We start from the raw sequence: 18,067 nt of genomic DNA, 5'->3' as shown, positions 1-18,067 counted from the left end.
CAGATGAACCGCCAGATGTCACCCAAGAGCCGTGCAGGAGGCAGACACACCCACATAAACAGTGTTTGATTCATGACTGTGTTACAGAAATAATACATTTTTTTATTTTTTTAATCAAGCTATAAGTAATGACACTCTTCTCTCCTGTCGTCTCTATGTTGAAGCACAAGTGCGCTCCACAGTGCTGGTGATAACTCGACATTTTTACATCAGGCATTATGCCGGCTAGCTGTGCGGTGCCCGAAGACCCGTCGGCCTGGTCGTCGGCGGGCCGCCTGTGAGCTGCAGTCCTCCCCGGCAGCGCGCACACTGACAGCGCCTCTCAGCGGGTTGAACGGTCGCTGTGATTATTCCTGGATTAAAGAGAGAAAACCCCGGTCACCGCGGGACTGGAGCTAAGAGCCCTTGTTTGTGGAGGTTTGGTGCAACTTTAACCGCTGAAGACGGAGTGGATAGTTGAAAGCTCGGCAGACTTTTCCAGCAGCCTGTGGTTATGGACTAGAGGAGCGGAGCGGAGCCAGGCGGCGGGCCTGCGGGTAGCGAGCGTTAGCAGGCGGAGCTAGCTGCTGTTAGGCGGTCTGCGCTTGTTTTGGATCGCTGTGCTAACTATAGCTAGGCGGTGTTTTTGTTAGCATAACACATAGCCAAGCCCGGGTTGCTGGCTTGTTTTGATGCAGATATATTGAAGGGGGAACCTTTCCACTTCTACTACATGTTTCCTGAACTTTCGTGAAGTTTTTAAGTTAATTTGTGGCGCTAACGTTTGTGTAGTAAGTGAGCTAGCGAGCTACGTCTTTTGTCATACAAAAGTTGAGCTTTTTTGGTTTTGGACAGAGGGGGGTGATTCGTGACTTAGATTAACGTGTTTTTTCTCGCAAAGGATTGCATGTTGATGGTCAAATATCAGTCAAACGCAGTCCAGACCGTACAGTCTCTCTGCCCCTCCGCGGGACCACACTTACAATCTTTCTCGGACCCCGTCGCACCGACCCCTGTCTCCTGTCTTCGGCCGGCTTCAGAGGCTGGCCACACGGCACTGAGTGCCCAATGGAGGAACATGACAACATGGACTATTTTTACCAGCAGGTAGTGCAGAAAGATGTCACCCGCAGATTGCAGGTCGGCCAGGACCTGATTGACTACCTGAATGATCCGCAACGCTCCCCGGACGTGGAGCAGGACAAACCCCGGCTGGATAAGACTGTGGATGAGCTGACGGGATGGGTGAACTCCAGCAATTTCAAGGTGAGAGATCCTGGCTGCTCATCGTATGAGAGCATCGCGATGTCAATGCAACACTGAACCCCCCTCATTGGCATGTGCATAAAGTATTTTCCACTAGTTTACCCAGTGAACCACAGGAGAGAGGAGGAGGGGGGAGTAATGGAAATATATATTTGCCAGGAGTTTGGTTTGACTTGAGCAAAGACATCTGAAACGAGCTGTCATGGACTCAGTGGTGTGAAGAAGCCTGTCTGATCGCCTTTGACAGAGATGTAATCATTCTAGCAGTCACATTTTCACGCATCATCTTATTGAAAACAGAAGATGTGTGTTTCTTTTTTGAGCCGGTCTTTGTGGGTCACACAGAAGCAGACATATTTAAAGGACATTTGCAGGGCATTCCTGTGGTTTGTTGAGTTTATGTTGTTTTGTCTGAGACTGTGTATGTGTGTAAATGGGACCCATTGTCAGCACTGTAGACTACTGGAGCACTGGATGGGATGGGGGAGGGGCTGGAAGACTCATTGTTACGACCTATGCTTTTCTCCCCATCTCTCCCTCTCACACTTTCAGTCACACACATACTCTCTCTCATTTAGCCCGTTCACTGTATTTTTTTTCTCCTCGTCCTCCCTTCTTGCTTCGTGCTCTGTGTGTGGTTTCCTTGTCTGCACTCTCTGCCATATCTCAGGAACACTGGAATGTGACGTTTTTTCTGCCAAGGTATCACGCACCGATCCAGACAGAAACTCACAACAGTCTGAGCCGAAATCTCTTTCCAAAGGCGTGCTGAAATTAAACTCCCAAGTCTCTCTCTGAATAACATCGTCTGCGCTGATATGCGAGACTGTGAGAGCGTGGAAATTGTGCGTTCAGCATAACAAAGGCCGTCATCTCTCTGTCTTTTTTTCTTTTCTTGTGGTAGAAAACACTCATTTGACATCATAATCTTTAAAATGTAACCCTGGAAACTGATTCCCACTTAGTACTGAGACACTCATAAGATGCTCCAATAATGCTAGTTTGATTGCCTGCACTAATTTTGAATTACCAAACATCTTTTCTTTGACAAATGAAGCATGCACATATTGGACAAAACATTGAGATTTTATCAATGTTCCCGTCGCATTCTCCAATTTCTCAATAATTGCAATTCTGCACGGACTCAGGATGTTCTGATTTTTCACTTAACCGCTGTTGACATTCGTAGAAATGTATAAAAAGATCTTTCCATCCTGGGATTTCTAGACTTCAAGATGAATCGAAGATGAATGTGGTTCAAAATAAGAGAACTTTTGCTCCATATAATGTCAGAATCATATCGTATGATGCGGGCTTCTCTTTCAGTTCAGTGACCGAGCATGTTTGACGTGAAAAAGCGCCCCATCGCCATCTCTAAGCCCGCCACCAAGAATGTCACCCCGAGCTGCATAACAAGCCAACATGTCCCTTTTGTTCAGATTTGTTCTTTGCTTTGTGGATGACACATACTGTAACTTGAGCTCAGATGAATGTCCGCCAGTGATGAATGACTGAGCCTGATTGTTGATTGGCTCCCTGTCGGGCAAAAAAAGGATGGGGGCACTTAGCTCTGTAAGCAAGATGCTGAGTCAGCATATAGAGGCGATGAGAGAGGTGGGGAATGAAGAAGTCAGAGGGGGAATTAAACACCGGAGCGATGAATGAGTTAGAGGTAGGTGAGTGGAAAAGAAAAGTCACAAATCATGAATGCATTAAACGTTCGGATGGGGCGACTGTCGCAGCCAAGTTCCTCTTTTAGGGATGGACAGTGAGTCATTTTCACCCTCTTCTTTCTTTCCTCTTTTTAAAAAGGTACAACAGCAAATTCTCTTCACACACTTCACACTTCACACAGAGGCCTCAGCTCCCGTGTGAGACAGCAGCAAACAGAGGGCATTAATATTACATGTTGCATTTATGGGAGAGAGCAAAGCCAGATCACTAAACACTTACTGCACTGGTTGAGAGTTGATACTGCTACCACACCGCCCCTCACCAGACACTCTGATCTTTGTGATTTTGTTTAGATGAAGTAGAATTATATTGGCACGAGACACATTGGAAATCTTGATAAAATGTGGAGCAACAGAGCAAACAGCGCAGCATTAACCTCTTCTTATTTCGCTTTTAAACAATGAAACTATTTTTATATTAGCCTGCTTTTCCTGCTCCACTCTTCCTGCAGGTGCCTCATGGTAGAAACTTTCCAATGGAAATCAGTCGCAGCTTTTAAGATGTTTTACTCCAAATGCATATTGCAGCTTTATTGCAAATCTCAGACCTCAAATACAAAAAATTTAAGGCATGCAATGTCTTTCCAGTTCTCATGGCATCAGTCTCAGTAATGTTAGGCACCTCCCCCTGAGAAAAATCCCGTCACAGTTTAAATCTAACTGGCAACCAATGTGGCAATAAATCAGGGTAATGTAATCGGGCACTACACGAAACAAAGGTGTATTTTAGCATAGCCGCTTTGTACCACTAAATTCAGTGTAACAGCATTTTGCCTCATGCTTACCAACTGCTCAGTGACCACCAAGATGAAAGTGAGTGTTTATTTAGCAACACAGCTTGAGCTTGAACTTACATAGGCCTCCATTCACTGACAAATAAACATCACGCAGCAAAGCAAAACATAATTGACCTATTAGAGTTGCAAATTATAATTTTTAAAATTAGTTTTAATATGATTATTAATCATTCAGTATATTAAATGTTAAAAAGTAGGGGAATAATGACCATTGCAGAGCCTGAGGTTCATCTACAGTTGAGAAAAGCACCAATACGTTTGAGAAGCTAATGTTCGTTGTCGATGTATTCCTTGGTGATTGACTAATGGGCTAATGGTCTAAATGTTTCTTGTCTGTTTATTGTCTTTGCACATTTTATCTACTCCCAAATGTTGCTGTACGAGCCCTGGCCTTGTTTTTTCTGTCCAAAACTGACTTTAAGCCCCTCTAGAATCCAGAGTAAACCCCTGTACATGGTATGCGAATTAACAGGCTAAGCCACCATACGCACCAACCTGAGTCTTCACAAAGAACCATTCATACCGAGCTAAATATTTACTTTGTTTCCCCCCCAGTGTACCTCATCGTCACCGATGTTAAGTAGCTAGAGATACAGTGGTATGTTGTGAAACAAGATAGATAGATAGATAGATAGATAGATAGATATACATACATACATACATACATACATACATACATACATACATACATACATACATACATACATACATACATACTTGATTTATCCCAAGCTGGGAAATTACATGCAGAATTATCCTTTTTAGGAACTGCTTTGCCTGATGTTTTTAATATTGCTGCTTTCCAAATCTTCGCTCTACTTTCCACCCTCAATCTCTCCTCACCTCTAATCAGACCTTTCAATGCAGGTCTTTAAAGTCTTTAAGCGAGAGAAAACCTCCCCTCCTTCTTCACTTTTCTCCTGTCCAAGGTAGATAACAAGCACTCTCGTGCTCCATCTCCTCCTCCTCCTCTCTGTCTCTCTCCAAGTAAAGATGCCATATGGTTGTGGGCGCCAGGCTTGTTGGGGTGCCAGGTGGAGGAGGTAGAGGAGGTGGAGGGGGGATGGGAGGCCTCTGGGCTGTATCCTTCCTGTACTGCTTCTTTTTTTCCTCCTGCTGTTTTTCTCCTCTTCCTCCCCCTAAATTAGGTCAGTATGGGGGAGTCATCGTAGTGACCCATAGATCATGTTTTTTTTCTCCAGGTGATATTTGTTTTCTCTGCTCTTACTTGGCCTTCGTCCCCCACCTCCCCTCAATCGGCCCCCCCCCTTTTTTTATTAATGTGGCTACCTGGCTCTGCTCTTCCCTTGCCTAAAATAGAGAAGAAAGTGCAGTCTACAGGACAGCGGAGTCTGGAGAATAATGTTTTAATGGATTTTCTTTTTGGACTGTTATGTGTTACCGCAGCACGGCCAAAACAAGCATTCCAGGAGCACAGCGCAGTGCAGTGTGGGATGAGATCCTAATCAGAAACACAGTGGAAAACTCAGCTTTACCACCAGGCAAAAATCCAGTCTACCTTCCCCCTACGAGTCATATCACAGGCTAGTTTTTCTCTTTATGACTGAGCCAAATCCCAGCAGCGCTAGACAAGAAAGGGAGGAGAAAGGGCACTATGAGGAGTCACTTAAAAAAACAAAACAAAAAAAACATCATTACACTGTGAACTAATTGCACACATCTTAAAATTGTCAGTTCAGCATTTTTATTGTACAGTAGATTTGATTAATGTGGATTTTCTTTCCATCAGCTGCTGCTCTGCAGATAGTATAAAGAGGGCACAACAAGGTTACATAATCAAGAGTGGCACAGCTGTTAACACACATTAACCTCTGATACCAGATGGATTCATTAAATATGACATTTGTGACTATTTAAGTATCATCTCTGCATCCATACAAACAAGTTTTCAACCTCAGCCATGCACCATAGTCCACGTCAAGGTTTGTTGTAGCTGTCCACTACATGTCAAGGTCTTCATCAGCGAATGTAGCTAATTACGCCATAGTTTGTAGTCTATATTTTGCTGAGGTGGGGGGTTGAAGGACAGTGTTGGCAGTCCAGTCAGCTTTTTCATCTATAAAAAAAAAAAAAAAAGTAGTGTGGAAAATCACATGAGCAGCCCCATGTCAGCTAACCTTCACTAGATTGTAGAAACACCATCGATAGGCGACCTCTTGCGGCTGTGGTCACTCATGCGTGAATCCAGGCAATCGCCTGCTGAGGTGAAATGTGGGCAGTGCACTCAGAAATCAGTTTACTAGTTTGTCCAATTTTATTGGTCAACCACGCGCATGTATTTCCTCTTGGTTGATTGCTGTTCACCAATGTTAAACTCCATGCAAAGTGGACGTAGGAATCTGCTTCGCTGAATTAAAGGTTTTATTCATCCCGTCTGGCACAAAATTAAAGTGAACGAGAGGCACACATTCGGTTGGTTTCGTGTATGTATGTGAGCGTACAGCCTAAATCTGCTGAGGAGGTCACATGGTACAAAAAATATACAGCAACGGGAAAAACATGGGACATGACATTAGAGACTGCTGAACGGAGCACTGGGTGATGATTTGTGCTTATTTTATCCCCCATGTGACTCAAGCGGCTCAGTACAACCTGGTTGTACTTTAATTACTGAAAACTGAACTATAATTTGATTTTGCCAGTCTCCGTTAGGTGCACTAACTTTGTGTTAGTGTCTCATGCAGATAGTTTTATGGACTCAAACCAGTATAAAAAGATGTTTGAAAGGACAGAATTTCTTGAACATGAACAAAATTACCTTTCATGGACTGTTTGCAGTCGGCAAAAGTAAGGAGACAGTTTGATTGAACTTTGTTCATCAAATGGATTGCCGAGATCGTATTTAAAACCTCTGCAGTGAGGACCTAATTTAATCCTCAGGCCATCACTATCACTGCTGCCACTGTGGTGTGTAAGCTGGTAAAACTGGTCAAATGCATTCAACTTGTTGACATGAAATGTCCTGGAAACTGCTGTGAAATGACGCCATTTATTGTATAATTATTGTGTATGACACAGTATAACCTCTGTCTCTGTTTGTAGGTTGCGTTGTTGGGGATAGACATCTGTGGTGCGTTTGTGGACCGTATGGGAGAGCGGTTCAAAGGATACCTAGGCACAGGTGAGATATCAAACCTATCCACCCCCTTAAGTCCCTTAAGTTTGACCTCTGCTCTGTTTACAGTGAAGCTCATCCATGAAATGTTCTTAAACCCTTTGAAGAGGGTTTGCCATTTCCTTTCTTCTCAAATGCTGATGACTTGAAACATTTTTGTGATGCACAAAGAAATCCTTTTTTGTGACACTTGTCAATGAAATATATAACAGACCTGCACAAACCTGTTGTCTCACATTAAATAGCCAACACACACTGTTGTAATTTACTTTGCTAACCTTTGAAAAAAGGGATTATATGAATGTCATTCTTTGTTTGGTTCACCGGGCTCAACTGTAAATGATCATCCTTTCATTATCTGAAGCAGACACTGTTAGTGGAGGATGGGTTTGGCCTCTTGGCTTGAGTCCAAGAAATTCTGTCCGAGGTTGAAAATGTTTAAATGTCAGAAATCAACAGCAAACGCTTCTCTGTACTGTTACTGGAAGTGTGATGGTTTGTGTTGTTTCGTAGACTTTGGTCCTTCCATTTTGTCTCACTTCCACTTTGCGGTTCCTCTGAGGCCGACCAGCAGGACTGCTGTAAAGCCTGGCACCACCCCCCCTCTCTGTTATACATCCTTTGGTCTCTATATTTAGGCTCTGAATTGTCTGCCATACCGTAGCTTTGCCTATTACGCCCCAAAACCACACCTCACATTCATATGACCTCATACACTGAATTCTGTATCAGATTTCATGCTCTGTGTGTGTGTGTGTGTGTGTGTGTGTGTGTGTGTGTGTGTGTGTGTGTGTGTGTGTGCACACACGAGTGAGTGTGTTATGTCAGTGCCAGGCTTTGCGTGTGCCCGCTGAAGGTGTCACCAGCTGTCTTTGTCAGCCAGACTGGCTCCTGTCCCCAACAAACACACTGCAGTCCTGCAGAGCGGCTTTGGGATGACTGGACATGTCACACTGTGCAAAGTCTGCCACCGCGCACCTCACTTTTTTTTTTTTTAAATCTCGCTCACTGTCAACAGTGCCTTAGCCCGACTCTGCGTACGAGTGTGTGTTTCAGATCGATGGTAAAAACATCTCTCTGAGCCTCCGCTGGCTCTGGAATCTCCCCCCCTCCATCTGACTTCCATCTCTCCTTTCCTGTGCTGTCTCTCTTCTCCCTGCACCCACCCTCCTCCCACACACACACTTAGATGGGAGGAAGATGAGATCATTGAAACTGAGTGATTGTATTGATCTACAGGACTGAGTCATTGTACAGGGCCGCTGCCATCACACCGTGCACGTTTGTGCGTGCACATCGACACTGCGTTGTCGGCTATTACTGCCAAGTAACTCCCAGATGTGATGCGGAAATAAAAGTGAGACAAACGGGTCACATAAGGCTGCACTCGGTAATACTTTGCTGTTCTTGAAATGTGACAGATGAAATAAAGCTCTGTGCCTTGTCGGCCCGGCAGCTGTTTCACCACCAAACGGGTCAACTTGTCACATACGAGCAGAATGTGTCTCTGTGTGTGTTTTCATCCTTACTACAGACGATGTCGTCATGCCGCGTAACAATGTGCCCCCTGTCACTTTTTCTGTTTGAGAGTATTGTCCTTGTTGCCTAGGCAACCAGCTGTTATGGTAACATAATGTACGCACGCACGCACGCGCACACTTACACACAGCGCAGGAAAAGGACAGATGACATCACTGCCCTCACTGAAGATTCAGAATAGGAATGTGGGTAGGAGTGTGTGCGCGTGTGTGTTTGTGTTTATCTCGCTGTGTGTGAATGTCAAAGGGAGTGTTTGAGTTTTATGTAACCTCACCAGATTTGGCATTTTGTCTGTGTGAACAGGGTTGGTGCTTTGTTGAGCCATTTAAACCATTTAATGTTGCAGATTTTTTGACTTTGTGACAAACAGGATAAAGGCCGGCGATGTTTTTGTTGCCATGCCATGAGTCCACCTCTCTCCATGTGTGTGGCTCTCTTCCAGAAGCTCAATTGTTCCTCCTGAAGATCTTTAAAAATGGGGTCACATATATATCTATACTTTACTTTAAGAAAAGCAGCAGCAGTTTTTAAGCATGAACATGACGTAAACAGGGACTTTTCAGCTGCGAGTATTTATGACAGCAGAATGCCTTGTGTGGGACTGATTTAGAATAAACCACATTACTCGTCTTCATCCTAATGAAGAAACATGTCAGCATGTCAGTGCAATGTTTCCGCTCATTGACGTGTAGATGAGATGAATATAGAGTATTGCCAGACTCATCAAGACGCGGATGATTACTTATTAATATTGGCACGTCGGCATGTCTTCAGATAAAAAAATCTCATCTCATATTAGACGTGAAAAACACACTTGAGACTGAAGCTTCTGCTGACTCTGTTTCTCATTTCGTAGAGGATTAGAGTAACCATCGGAAACATTTGTGCAGTTGCCAAAATCCTTATAATTCACTTGGCTGCCAGCGTTTAAAGCCTACTTTTTAAAAAGTTCTTAGCAGTGTGCGTCACCGCATTACACTGCATTACATCGTCTGTGCCACTGGAGCAGTTGTGTGTTCGATAAAGTGGAGCTGACATGAAAGCATTTGATGATCCTGACGTTATTTTAGTCACGGTCCATTTCTCATTTCTTCTCCCGTCTTTCCCCTCGTATTATCAGAGCCCCGTTGTCGATGGTGATATTGCGTAGTCTTTTTTACATGAACTGTTTTTATCTGTTTCTCTCTCACACACCCACAGACTGTTACTAATGATAAACTTATATCTTAGTATATGTGTGTGTTTTAAAAATGCTCCACTTGGGGGCAGTCTTTATTGTCTTTGACATTTAAATCTAGTAAGTAACTGTCACGTGTGTCTCCTGTATTTAATATATATACTGCACATTAAACTGCACTTTTCAGACATTGACTCTCATCACTACCCCTCACACTAACTGAAAACGTCTCTCTCCCTTTGTCCATCTTTTTTTCTGTCTATAGTTGTGCCAGCTCTGGTGGACAGGCTTGGCGACTCGAAGGACCAAGTCAGGGAGAACAGCCAAGCTCTCATCCTTCGCTGTATGGAGCAGACTGCCTCGCCCATGGTGAGACACACACACACACACACACACACACACACACACACACACAGACACACACAGACACACACAGACACAGACAAATATCACAGTCTTAGGACCAGACAAAGATCGATAAGTGACTGAGATGTCGATCAAGACTAAACAACAGTTGTTGTTGTCTCTAAAGTTCAGGCACTGACAGTAGGTGGTATCAAAGGTTGCATTTGTGTAGCATTGGAAGAGTCAGTAGGCATCAACCTGTTCAGTCCAGTTATTCAGAAGGATGCACGGTCAGGATGCAAAACACAGACCACACACAAATCACAGCCACCTCCGCATCAATAGATACTCAGCACAGTTAAGTGGTACTCTTTTGTTTTTTGCTCCCTCTTCTGGAAATTAAAGGCATTACACAAGCTACATCTTCCCTCTGCTTCGCGTTATCGACACACAACACACATGCTCATCTCCACAGATTGTAACCTCCTATGTACTCTGTAATCTGCTCCAACCCCCGATGAGCTGCCTGGCAGCACCTTCGTCTACCCGCTCCTACTGACACTCCTCTCCTCCTCTTTCCCTCTCCTTCATCTGTCCTCCTTTCCCTCATCTCCTTCTCCATCCAGTACGTTTGGGAGCGGCTACTTCCTGGTTTTAAACACAAGAACTTCCGCAGTCGAGAAGGAATCTGCTTGTGTCTCAGTGCCACGCTCAGCACGTGAGTAACTTCCCCCTCTTCGCATGTATCACTTCCAGGGTGAAAGGTTATACAAAACATAAAGATATAGTATAAGCAACTCATTGATTTAACTCACTGAAAAATCTTAATCCACCTTTAGTTTGAGTTAATCAATGTTCTGCACACAGAGATAGACTTTTTGGACTCGTGCCTCATTTTATTTGTTCAAGAAACACAACACAGTCTGTGTCTCCAGGGTTAATCGTCTTAACCGTTTGTGTGACTTTGTAGAGGTGCTACAAACGGCACCACCACGTTCGTCATGTGACGTTAAGTCTTGAAACATACATGTAGCCAGTTGTTCCTTACAGAGAGGTTTAAAAGAAATCTGTTCTCAATTCACCCCCAGCCTGAAGCTGTCAGGCCTGATGGAGGACTTGCTTTTTTAAAATCAACATGAATAAATAATTGAATTGGGGATTGTATCTTATTACTGCTTTCCAAAGAAAATATCTTTTTAGAGACATTTTTCCAGAAGCCAGAGAAGGTCAGATAGATCACATCTGGGAATAGAAAAGAGTATGTGTACTAGAAAGGAAATATAAATTAGTCTGCACAAAGGTTTGTGCATAAAACAGAGCTTTCATCGTGATTTACAAGCAATCAGTTCTCTGGACTCTCTGCGTACGGCCTTTTGTCTTCATCTTTGTTGCATTCTGTGCACGTCTTTCTGTCTTCCGCTCATTTCTAAATGAATTAATTTGTTCTCATTTCCTCCAATTAGGGCTCAGAGGATTTCTGCCCTACAGTCAGATCACAGGGACACTGCTGTTACGGTTAACCTGCGCTTTACAAACAGCAGTTTGACAGCAGAAGTTGTAGTTTACTGTATTTTCCACTTCCGGTTACGGCGCAAAGCAGATCTGGGTTGTTTGAAGGACAGTGTTAATTTCAGCGTCTTTTTACTAATGAAAGGTGACACCGTTGTACTAAACGTTAAGCTGCAGATAATAAAGCGAAGGATGTACTGAGCGTACACAGCTCGCCATTAAGCTGCGTGTAAGTCACTATTAAGTGTGTAAGTCACATAGCTTCAGATATGATGATGGCTGAGAAAGCACAATGCAGTAGAATTTATGAAAACACACATGTGAAGACATTTATCACTTTGGTGACACCAGTATTGAGAAAAAAAAATAGTAGTAGCTGGTGAGAAATTGGACAACACGTGACATAAATACAGAAACTTCACACATTACGACCAAAGTTTCTGTGTGGTGATAAAAACTTCTGAACATCTTGACCGCTCGTTGACAAAGTTGGAAGATTATGTTTATCTTAGATTTATCATTAAGATTGCATTCAGTATTTGCTTCAGCATTTGTTTGTTTACTTTGCAGTGCTGTTGTTGCTTTTTTTTTTAGATGTGATGTGTTGTCAAACACATCACATCTTGTGTTTTTTTAAGCCAAATGCGACAAATTAAAGCTTTCTCAGCTACCTCGAATTCAATTTTTTTTAATTATGATTGACACATATTTCACATAAGCTCTATAAACCCAAAATTTCATCAGTCCTGTTCCTAATTCAGTTTTCCTCCGGATAACAGAGACGTTTTCCTCATTCCTGAAATTGTGATATGAATGAGGGGCAAGCTTTTCTTTCAACAAGATCAGATGTGACACATTTTCATGAATAAATAGAATTTCCTCGTCTCCTTGTGGCTCTCTTTCAGGTGTGGAGCCCAGCAACTCAGCCTCAGTAAACTAGTTCCTCACCTTTGCACTCTGACTGGAGACCAGAACCCACAGGTAAGAGACCCAGCACTTTTGCAATATGAGATGTGATCGACATGCCTGCTTATCTATTTATACTGTCATTTCTCTGTACGAGCACACGTGTGAGTGTGACTGCGTAGAGGTCATTGTGTCCCCCTTGCATCAGTCTGTGGCTAAGCCTGTGGTTTAGCTCTCCGCATCCAAAATGTGTTGGCAGGCATCTTGAGGCAGCTATGTGATTATTACTGTTATTAGTGAGGAGATGAGCTCTGTAGAGTCTCCCCCACCTATCTTCACTGCTGAATCATGAGCACCAGCACCCAACTATTAACCCACACTACTAGCTGAATGTGTGTGTGAGAGAGTGAGAGAGAGAGATTGATTTAACCTCCTCTGGAGTTGCACCCCAAAGCTGAAATCTGCTCCGATCGTCTACCCAATGATTATCTGCCCACATGCTGTCCTGACCAATCAACGTCCTCAGCTGGCCCGCCCTCCCTCAGTTGCAGAGAATCCCTTTAACAGCATCCCATTACCCAATCACAACAGCGCTCACAACATGACTAGCAAATCAGATGTCTCCCATTAGGTGGATCAGTATGGGCCCTTAAGGCTATATTTTTTTAATGTGTTTACATTAGCGGCTCTCCGTAATCCTAGAGAGCGGAGAAAGATTGTATGAAAGTGAAGTGAACCATAATCTTAAAGCACTGCTATTCATACATGTTAGTATAGCATAGAAACCTTCATGTTTGTCTGTGTGTGTAGGGTTAATTTGGTTAATGTCTGCTGTCTGTAGGTACGTGAGGCCTCCATAACGACACTGGTGGATGTTTATCGTCATGTTGGAGAGAGGGTCAGAGCAGACCTGGGGAAGAGAGGACTGCCTGCTGCACGGTGAGTTATTTCCTATTTGTCGGTTATTGATTGGCCCTCTCTTTTAGAGCTCTTGTAATATTTGTGTGTGTTTGTGTGCGTGCGTGCGCGCGCTCCCACTCCGCACAGCAGGGATGAGTTGTGTGGAGGGTCTGTGGGTCCCGTGGCCTTGGCACTCAGTCTGTCCCAGGCCACACCATGCACCACTCTGCCCTTCACACACACAGAGCCACTTTCATCCAGAGCACAATGCTGACTGACCGGGGGAGGAGGGTCGGAGGGGGCAGATGGGGCACAAAGGCGTTTGGGTGGAGTAACAGAGTTGGAGAAAAATGGGAGAAAGTGTGTGTGTGTGTGTTCTTGTCATCTGAAGAGGTCCATTGAGTGGTCTCGCCCTTCTTTGGTCGTCCTGGTTACATGTGCCGGGTTGAGGGTTATTCTAAGCACACAGTGACCCCCTTTCCTCCCCCCACCCACCTCCTCTCGCTCTTTCTCCCATGTGTGAGAGCCAAGCAGCAGCCAGTGTTGTGTGCTGACTGCTCAGTATGAGTCTTGCGTCTGTGAATGCTGGCTGTGGCCATGTGTCATGTGTTGTGCATATTAAGCCTGTCTCCAGTGTAAACACACGTCTGTCTGTGGATGTGGGATTTCTGCAGATTGGTGTTTGCCTGGCGGCATCTGTCAAACCTCCGCATACAAGCTGAAAAGGTCTGAAACCTTTTTTGTATTGTACGATTTAAAATATTTGCATGAAGGCTAGGTTGGAGGTTGTGTGTGTGTGAGTGTATCAAAGTGTATTTGTGTTAGTATATGGTTGCTGGGTGGAATGCAGGGCCGCAGCCAGGGTCCTGCTGACCAGATCACATATCAGCTCTGCATAGTTAGCATCAGATAATGAAGAGAAAGGAGGTGTAGGCCGAGAATCAGAGGTGGAAAGGCGGAGAGAGCAAGCAGAAGGACTATAAGTGAGAAGCTGATGGAAGACCGCCTTCTTATTTTATTTCTTATGTTCAAACCATATTTCCTAGCACAGGGTTAGTCTGCTTGACATCCTTGACATGTCTGGATTACAACCGCCTGCAGTATTAATCATTCTCAAAAGGACATTTGGGATTTTAGGCTCACTCTCTCGCCCCTTATCGTATCCAAGGCTACAGTATTAAATCACACACAAAATGTGTTTATTTTGTTTATATGAAAAGTTGATTACTAACCCAAACAATTAGTAATAGGCCTGGAGACTGTACCTAATGAGTGTAACAACATTTTTCATGCAGGTCAGACAATCTGAAGGCCACTTTACACAGAAATTATGATTATTTGCGATATCAGTAGAGATCAGTCAAGGTTCTTATTGCAGCCATGATCTTATTTGGCATATTCTGCCATATGCCCCCAAAATGAATGAATAAATGAATGAATCAACAAAGACAATGCTGATTTCTTCCCGGTAGAGTTTACAGCAGTGAGTCAGACAGCCTGGTGAAGACAGATTGATCAGCCGCTGTCGTCAGGAGCTGCTGCTGACAGACTGGTGACAGAGACGAGGGTTTGGAGACGACGAGGATTTAACTGACCGAATGCTTCAATAGCTCTTAAGTGCCACACACAATTTTAATGTGATTTCCCAGTAAAATGGTCCAGTTTAAAGTCGCATGAGGCAGACTTTAGCATCTAGACTCAACAGTATCTACAAGTTGTTCTGTCTAGAGGCTGCTGAACTTTACGGCCGAGTAGTAAAGGTCAAGATATGTAGTTTACAGACTCAATCAGTTGAATGATATGGACTTTTTATCACTCAATATTAAGTTTCACCCTAAAGGCGTACTGAAATGATCAGAACAGGTTTGGAAAATAGTTCCAGTTCATCTGGTCAGTGTATTGATGAGATCACTCATCTGACTGTCGTAACCCCTTTCAGACTGACAGTGACATGCGGGTTAAACCCATTTTGGCTGTCAGTCTGAATGGGTTAGCGTCTGACCTGGCTGTTTGATCCAACTCATCCCGTGTTCAGCACGGGTCAGACTACTTGGATTGATTGTGTGGCAGTTGCACTGAACTAAAACTTTATAGTAGTATTTCTCTGATGTGCTACAAGAGTGTATATTTCTACACTTTAGCAGTGATGTGAATTGAAGCGCTTTGTTCACAGTAAACACAAGGGATTAACCAGTGACAGTCTTCTATCAGTAGGTCAAACGCTGGTTGAATGAGCTTTGAGTAGAGCCGCCTCATGTGCACATTTTGTGTTGAAGGGGGTGATGAAACTTCAAGGCGTGAGTCATCTCTGCTGGACTCGGCGTGACCCTTTTGAAACGACAGTCGATCTGAGCTCGCAGTGGCGATGTCGCAAGCGAGGAGATGTGATCCTGGATTTAAGAAATATAAAGAGCGAGGTGGGAGCTTGACACAATGAAGAGAAAGAAGAGAATACAGACAAGTGGGGTGAGAAGGAGACGTAGAAAGGGGGGAGGAGCAGGCTTGCTTTCTGTCTGCCGCTAGCTGTACAGCCCCTCCCCCCTCCGATGAGTGTGTGTCTGGGTATAAGAGGGAGGTTATGTAAAGGGTAACTGAATCTCTTTGCTGCCCGTCACACAAACTGGCCCACTTGTCTCTGTCTCACACACACATGCAAAGACCCGGCCGGAGATTTAACTCTGTGTACCACCGTGGAGATATCTCATCGAGGGAGGGGGCGTGTGCCGGTGTGTTTAGCATACAGTGCGTATTTGCGACAGTAGGTGGTGCTTTGTCGTATGCCAGTAGCGTGCTTTGGTCTCTTTCTCGCTCACACCGTCCCCTCCCACCCTCCTCCTGTCTTTTTTCCCTCCCTCCCTTCCTCTCAGAGCCACTGCACCATGTTGGATACAAAGAGCTGAGGGAAGCCGAGGACCGGAGTGTGTCACTAGCATGGGAGCTAATGCAACGTTGCGCAGCAACGCAGCAACCTTTTAATCAGTCCACTGGGAAATACTGAGGCAAACAACTATCGAAGACTGAAGGCCGGGGCCGTTTCTGAACAGAATAGGCAAATTAAAATGCTAATGAAGGAAAAGGGAACCACGTGAAAACACTGCACGGCTGAGCAGCCAGTTGCAACGCTAATCGTCACTTATCAGGAGCTGCTAAGCTGTTGGGTAGTTGTGGACAGCAAAAGAAAGACAGAGACAGACAAACTGAGGACGGTGTGTATGACTCTTTATTCTTGTGTGCTATCCTTTTGCCAAGGAGACATTAGGGCATGTTACTGGACATGGGTCATTGTGTCTGTTGTGTTTTCTTCACACCAGTCATGTGTGACCAGTGTGTATCGACACTGCTCGGTGTCCAGGAGACGTCTCAGGCTGTTACTCGTGCAAAGATGTAATTTGAGCTCGACTCGCCTGTGATTGGGATAGATGTGTTATTAACATGCCGACAGCCCTGTTACCTGTACATCACATCACATGACTGAGTTGATCTGACTTAAGATTGTGCGTGCGTTTGTGTGTGTGTGCGTTTGGTGCCAAGCAGGATGTCAGGAGGAATCTTGTCATGTCGCTGCTGCAGCTTCATGTGACTGACATAATAGACACACCCACCCGCAGACAGGCGGGCAGGCTGTGTCCACATGTTGCTGCTCATGATACTTTCAGTCAGGATTCACAGCGCCTCGCCTGTCTGTCTGTGTGTGTGTGTCGATAAAGATAATTGAGTTTCTCTACTTCAGTCTCATTTGTATTTATCAGTTTCTGCAATTATATTTTTTTCATTGCCTTTGCTGTGTATCATACATCTGTTTTTTGTTCTAACGTGTCTTCTCTTTCCTTCCAGGTTGCAGACGTTATTCGCTCGTTTTGATGAAGCCTTGAATTCAGGCAACATGGCTCTCAGCCCAAGTCACGGTCAGTGCCTTTTTCTCGTTTATTTTGTCACTGTTGCTCCGGACTCAGAAAATCACCGAGCTCAGTCGTGTTGTCAAGATGTTTTTACCGTTTACTGTATCGGGTGTGTATTTGAAAAGAAGAGTGTGTGTCAATGGGTGCTTGTGCGTCTTTTATATCGGCATGTGCTCTTGTGGTTGTGTTTGTTGCCACAAGCTCCTGTAAGAGGACCTAACAGGATTAATGGTTTAATCTGTGTGTGTGATGCTGTGAATTTTTCCGGTTGAGCTCGACCTGAGCCGAAGGCGGCTGCTGCTGTTTCGCTGTCCACTAGAAGAATGGGCTGTAGATCTGTGTCAGAACTGTGTGACCATGGAAAGTTGGTGGTATTGAAGACACCGCTCACAGCAGTGTTTCACTTTGTTGTTTGCGCTTGTCAGAATATAAATGTTGGTGCATTAGCCCTTTAATGACACCCATGCAATTTTCTGATGTTTGGAAGTGTGAAAATTGTTCATTTAATATTGATCCACAAAGTGGTGTCTATTGATAGTTGGCAAGAGAGGCTGTTAACTTGTATTGTGCTGTGTCCATCCACAAATCTGCCGTTTATAGCGAGGTCCTCAGCGGGGGGGATTAGGGATCGGCTATGATGTGACTGACGCAGATTCTTTCAGCGTGATAAAACTTTATGTTTCATGTTTATGTATTGCTTCCATTCAGTCACGACAGGCTGCCGCCACTGCAGTCTCTGACCTGATGTTACCACAATAGAAAACAATTCCGATCACAGTCAGTGAACAGATTTTAAATTGGGAAAAGAGAGCACTCCTTTGGGGTGAGCAGATACGCAGAGTTGGTATCAGGAGAGAGAAAGTTAAATTAGTGCACCCCTG

At 44.3% G+C, this 18,067-nt stretch overlaps 1 protein-coding gene across 33 annotated transcripts in view; it reads left to right on the top strand.

Annotated features, from left to right (window-relative positions):
* The first annotated feature begins 169 nt into the window (after window positions 1-169).
* Window positions 170-18,067, top strand: part of clasp2 (cytoplasmic linker associated protein 2) — a 52,023-nt gene continuing 34,125 nt past the window's right edge. For 11 of the 33 annotated variants that reach the window (XM_010734812.3, XM_019264232.2, XM_019264231.2 and 8 more), the window contains exons 1-7: window positions 171-1,245; window positions 6,839-6,917; window positions 9,893-9,996; window positions 10,599-10,690; window positions 12,387-12,462; window positions 13,229-13,326; window positions 17,122-17,192. In XM_010734812.3, coding sequence (XP_010733114.1) covers window positions 1,048-1,245; window positions 6,839-6,917; window positions 9,893-9,996; window positions 10,599-10,690; window positions 12,387-12,462; window positions 13,229-13,326; window positions 17,122-17,192 — 718 coding nt within the window. In that variant the 5' untranslated portion in view covers window positions 171-1,047. Of the gene's footprint in view, window positions 1,246-6,838; window positions 6,918-9,892; window positions 9,997-10,598; window positions 10,691-12,386; window positions 12,463-13,228; window positions 13,327-15,903; window positions 16,494-17,121; window positions 17,193-18,067 lie in introns of those variants that run through there. The other 22 variants (XM_010734822.3, XM_010734820.3, XM_010734819.3 and 19 more) reach the window with 5 other exon arrangements.

Source organism: Larimichthys crocea, chromosome XIII (assembly GCF_000972845.2).
Source record: "Larimichthys crocea isolate SSNF chromosome XIII, L_crocea_2.0, whole genome shotgun sequence".
NCBI classification, from domain to species: domain Eukaryota; kingdom Metazoa; phylum Chordata; class Actinopteri; family Sciaenidae; genus Larimichthys; species Larimichthys crocea.
The sequence above is the reverse complement of the archived record's forward strand: the minus strand, read 5'-3'. Positions and strand labels throughout refer to the sequence as shown.